Genomic DNA, 5,589 nt, shown 5'->3' with positions numbered 1-5,589 from the left:
TTGAGGTCGGCGGCTAGGGTTTCACCCCCAGGCAGCCTGCATGTGTGTGGGGGGTGGGGGTGGGGGTGGGGGGAGGTGGGCACGGGAGCTTGACCCCTAGCCTAGTTGCCAGAGGGCAGTGGTGTCTCCTAGTTGACACGGGTCCAAACCTAAGTTTCAGCGTTGTGTCTCACATTCTCCTCTTAACTTAAAAGTCATAGGGGTCCTTCGCCTACTGGTTTTGTTTAGTTACTTCCGTAATAGCAAATTGAACATAATTTATGATTTTCCAGCAGCTCACAAGTCACAACACAACAAATCTATTTACCAAATTCCACTTGTACGTGTGTTGCTTGTCTTCTATCTCTAGTGATCTAAATGCTCTTATATTAGTTTACCGAGGGAGTATCTTTTTTTATGAAGAGATTTCTCCTCTCTGGTTTCTATTAACAGAAACCATGTGTGGCTACACAGTTCATTTAAAAACAACCTGTCTTCTGCTTGCATGGATATTCCAAATGTCTGAAACTTATACTAGGTTCGATTATTCAGCAAGTTTTAGTATGAGGTTGCCACGAATCCAGCACCCACCATTACATAGCAAGCGTATAATACACTAGTGGTAAAAGAATCCAGCAGACAAGAGCCGCAGAAAAAGCGAGGTGCGATTCATGTAACCCTGAAAAGGAGGGGCTAATCTCGCGCTAATCAATCTGGAGTTAACACGACCGCAAACGGAGCGGCGATCGATCCTTCTCGATCAGAGAAAAACAAAGCTTGCAGCAATGCAAGCTACACTCCATAGCTAGCGATGTAGCTAGGTCCACGCGAACCGGGACAGATCCTGCATATGGCATATGGATCAACGAAAGCAAAAAACCCGGCCGCAAAAGAAGATCGTAGTATTCATGCGATGCATGCCCACTGTTCCTCCTGGCTTTACCAGAGCTCGAGGAAAAGAGAGGGCTGCTCCTCACGCCGGCTACCGCGTCCAATGCTTATACCACCGCCAGTTTAAAGTTTGTAAAGTTTGAAACTTCAAAATTCAGTAGAATGATGCGCTCCGTCGTTCGGCTCCATGGCCGGCCTGCTTTGCTTTAATGCTTTTTGTAAGCTCTTGCGGGGGGAAAAGGGCTTAAAGCGCTCGTCGTCAACCCTGCGTGGTACGCTGCTCGTCTCCTCAAAGTAGAACCAACTTACGCATGCAGCAGGAGAAAACAAATCGAAAGGTATTGGAACTCGGACGCGTACGTACGTATGTATAACAAACGTGTAGGCAGGCAGGCTCCATGTAATCATCATACTTGTGTTGTGCTTACTGGTGAAGCTTACCGAGGTGGCCGACAGCGTCGCTGCAAAAGACGGAAAAGGAAGAACCCGTCCTCACTCTCCGTGTTGCTTTCCTCTCGCCGTTTCAAAATCTTCAACGGCCATGGTGCCATGCCATCACAGCCTCACTAAGTTCATTATTCCCTCTGTAAACTAATATAAGAGTGTTTAGCTCACTACTTTAGTATTCTAAACACTCTTATATTAGTTTACCGAGGGAGTACTTTCTAATTTCTTCCTCCAAATGTGTTGGCTCATGGCGCCATTTGACCAACGTACAGGTCCACCGCGAACGTAAGAGTAGAAAGTTGGTGAAAAGTTTGTTACCCAAGAACGTAAGAGTGAAAGTTGATAAATATTTACTAGCAACTCTATCACATCACAAGGAGGAAGAAACAAGCCGTGGGAGCAGAAAGAAAGGGGTCGATTTTACTCACAATTTCAGGGCTGTTATCTTACAATGGCTGGATTCAGAAGGTATGATATCATATCATAGGCGGTCGGTAGGAGTAAATACTAAGTACCCGGGGGAAAATGTTGCCAAAAGATTAATGACTTAGCGAGATGATGTAGCATTGGATTATGTTGTAAGCTGTATGGAGATCGAAGACGCTCAGATCCTCTGGTGCTGGTGCTGGTGCTGATGGTGGTGGTGCTGGTGATGGAGCGCTCCGGCGTGCCGGCGCAGCGGCGGCTGGGCGGGCATCGGCCTGAAGTCCTCGGCGACGATGGCAATGAGCCCGCCCAGCGGCCGCCGCATCATGGCGCGGTAGGTGATCTCGTCGTAGGGCCGGCGGTAGAAGCGCAGGAAGGGCAGGAAGGACTCGCGCTCCCGCTCCACCCGGCTCGCCTGCCCGTCCTTGCGGAACGTGAACGGCGACTGCAGGAACGACGGCCTCGGCGTCCGCGGGAACTGCTGCTGCTGCGGCGGCGGCGTCGGCGGCAGAGGGGAGGGCGCCTTCTGCCCTCCCTTGGCCGCGGACGGCGTCGGCGGCGCGCGGGTGGCGCGCGGCTGCTGCTGCTGCTGGAGGGGTGTGGGCGTGGAGCGCGCGGCGGGCGAGGCGAAGGAGAAGGAGCGCGCGGAGAGCGGGGACGCGCCGACGAGGGAGGGGCTGGAGGAGGCCGGCACAACGGAGCGCGGGCCCGGCGCCGGCGTGGTGGAGAGGTACCACGGCTTGAGCGCGTTGTCCGACACGCTGAAGGCGAAGCGCGAGGAGGCGGAGCCCACGGCGGCTCCCCCTTTCCCCCCCGCCGTCAGCACGGCGGCCGCCACGGACGGCTCGAAGCGCAGCGACGCCGTCCGCGGGTAGGCCGTGAAGGACGCATCCTCCAGCGAGTCCTCGAAGTCCAGCGAGCTCACCACCGCCGTCGCCGGCGCCAGGTCCACGAACGGCCGCACCCCCTGTCACAAAGCAAAGCACACGTTTCTTTCATATAAATTCCACTTGCCATTGACACGCACAAGAAGTTGCACCATGATCACGAGCGGTTAGTTACCTTCCACATGACGGAGAAGAGGGAGGGCGGGTCGATGACGAAGGCGCGGTGGAGGCGGCCGGGGTAGTAGTCGGCGACGATCTTGAGCGTGCCCATCAGCAGGTTGAGGAAAGCCGACGCCGACCGGAAAAAGCCTGCGAGCATCACGAAAACCCGATTCGTCCCGTCAACGACCAGCTCCCCATACCACCATGCACACACAGTAGTAGTCTACTTCGCTTTCCACGCAGCCGGGCAAAGCGGGCGTGGAACCCAATCATTCTCGCCAGGATTCAAACCGCACCGGCGGGAAGCCGGCCGGACTGCAGCGATAACTGTGCACGCAGCGTGGCATCATGGCCGGTAAAGCGAACGGTACCGCCCGAGTCAAGCCCGGGGACCGGCCGCCCGCCCGCCCGCGCTTGACCCACGTAGCATGCATACGGAAGACAAACGAGTGAAAAACCTAAAAAGAAGGTGCGTGGGAGACAATGCGAGCAGGGTCGCAGCACGATACGGGCGCAGTGCAGTTCGTGCGTCCGTCCGTCCGTCCGTCCGTCCATGGGAAGGTGTCTGTCGTTGTTGGGAGCTGCCAGGGATTCATGTGCGCCTATCAGAGCGTACTGACGACTGGTGCCAGTCGTCTAAGTCAGTGCGCGCTGCGCTTGCAGTCCGTCGCAGGGCATTGTCAAAATGGATGCGATTGCGATGCGACCACTACTGCGCGCTATCTGCCTCTGCTTCCCTTTCCCTTCCGATCGACCCAACGGAGACGGAGATTGCTTACTTGCGTCGAAGAGGAGCACGAACTCGTCCACGAAGCGGTTCATGGACGCCACCGCCACCTCCAGCGTGAACACCAGGAACCGCACGAACGATTTCTGGGGCTGGTACTTGGGGTAGTCATCCTGCTTGATTTTGAACATCTGCCAAGAAAACAAAACAAAAAGCCTCACGGTTAGAGCCAAGCCAGTGTCGCTCCAAACATTTACACCCAACTGCAGTGAGCGTACCAGGACGGGGCGGTTCTCGTCGTCGTGCCCGGCGACGTAGGCCATGCCGTCGGACAGCTCGCCGGAGAACTCGTCGGCCATGATGTGATCTGCTCGCCGTCAACAGCAACACAAAACAGTCAAAAACATAGTAGCAACAACAAGGGGGCACTGTTGAAACTGTCCTCGCTTGCACGTACTGTACATACACGGGAACACGGGATGCCAAGCAAAGCAAAGAGCCCGGCACAATAAATTCGATACGCACTTCTACCAGTAACCTGACTAGAATACACTGTGCCGTAGGTACGAGAACACAACAAAAACAGAGCACATCAGAGCGCCGTATGTAGTAGGAGTATTAATGAACCGCCCCTTTTCTGCATGTGCAACGGATTTCAAAAATAGCAGGCCGGAGAATCACATTCGCTGCCGGAAACAAGCGGGAGATAGAGTGTGGAAGGGAAGCGGAACGCACCTGCTCCGATGGTCTCCCTCCAGGAGAGGACGGCGCGCAGGGTCTTGGCCGCCTTCTTCACGTTGTCGCCCTTGGCCCGGAGGAACCGCTCCACGCACGCGTCGTTGCAGTACTCCGCCTGCGCGCAGACCGGCCGGCGTCAAGAAACGATCCCAAGAAGGAGGCATGGCCGCGGAGAGATGGAGGTGGGCACGGGCGGTGCGTACCTGCTTGGGGGAGAGCGGCGCCTGCTTGCGCATCACCTTGCGGACGGCCTCGATCTTCTCCCGGTCCTTGGCGTCCACCTTCTCCATAGCCATGGCAGCGACCTTCGCCATGTCGCCGAGAGGGAGGAGATGGACACGGAGGAGCGGGGCGAGTGTGAACGAACCAACTACGGGAGAGAGGACAGCGGGTGGCGGTGGCCTGAGAGAGAGAAGCAGGAAGGGACTGAATGGAGACGACGAGGAGGAGGAGGAGTATTATAAGCCGCGGGCGGGGGCGAAGGTGCCGTTTAAGCCAGAGGGCGCTCCCGGCCGAGGCAATGGCGCTGACGGCGAAACGTGGAGACGGAGACGGCCGTTTGTTTGCTTGCCCGCGCGCCCCCCGGTGGGATTGTCGTCGACTTTTGCTCGTGGTATTCTTGGCCGATTGGCACCAAATAACTGTCCGTGGACGAACTGCTTACCGAGTGCGTCTGATTATTAGGGAGACGCCCTTTTACGCCTTTCTTTGCTTTTCATATCTTTGATTTGATGATGAGTTTCTCCATGTTTTCAGAATTGAATCTCATCATTGTCTGTGTCATGATGATCACTACTATATATAGCTCTAAATAAACCATGGGATTGTGCTTTACGGCCGTGTGTCTATCCCTGGGTTTATAGCTCTATTTTCGGCTGAAAAAAAGGTGCTTTGGCCCCCCTTCATGATCATGATAGGTGCCTAAATTACCTCATCATTTTTTGTGTTATGGCTTATGGGTACATTATATATTGCCCTAGTTAACCCACCGAGAAAATATGAGTAACCATTGTGGTTTATAACATGCTGCATTTTCAAATATGGCGATATTTTCTATGTACTTCACCACAAAAATAATATATTTGTATCTAGTAATTACACATTGTCATTGTCTTGCGAGGGACTGTTAATTGTGTACAGATTGTGCCAACGGTCGGTGACGCCGTCAATCCCAAAACACAAGGAGCAAACTCCGTGAGAGCGTTAGCAACACGCGCTCGGAGCGTTCAATTTTTGAAATCGAAAATTGTAGCCGTTCGTCATTTATTCTATTCATTTAATGATAGACCCGGTCTACCCGTTGCGTATACGCTTTAACTTGGGGCTCCGCTT

The 5,589-nt window shown here is 54.2% G+C and overlaps 1 protein-coding gene across 1 annotated transcript; it reads right to left on the bottom strand.

Annotated features, from left to right (window-relative positions):
• Positions 1 to 1,711: 1,711 nt before the first annotated feature.
• On the bottom strand, positions 1,712 to 4,769 carry LOC119284954 (SEC14 cytosolic factor-like). The gene is made up of 6 exons (XM_037564142.1): positions 4,461 to 4,769; positions 4,255 to 4,372; positions 3,798 to 3,886; positions 3,572 to 3,710; positions 2,806 to 2,939; positions 1,712 to 2,710 (listed from the first exon to the last, which is right to left on the bottom strand). The coding sequence occupies exons 1-6, from the start codon at positions 4,569 to 4,571 to the stop codon at positions 1,922 to 1,924; spliced, it is 1,380 nt and encodes a 459-aa protein (XP_037420039.1). The 5' UTR covers positions 4,572 to 4,769; the 3' UTR covers positions 1,712 to 1,921.
• Positions 4,770 to 5,589: the final 820 nt, after the last annotated feature.

Source organism: Triticum dicoccoides, chromosome 4A, assembly GCF_002162155.2.
Source record: "Triticum dicoccoides isolate Atlit2015 ecotype Zavitan chromosome 4A, WEW_v2.0, whole genome shotgun sequence".
Taxonomy (NCBI): Eukaryota; Viridiplantae; Streptophyta; class Magnoliopsida; order Poales; family Poaceae; genus Triticum; species Triticum dicoccoides.
Note: the sequence above shows the minus strand (reverse complement) of the source record. Positions and strands in the feature narration are given on the sequence as shown.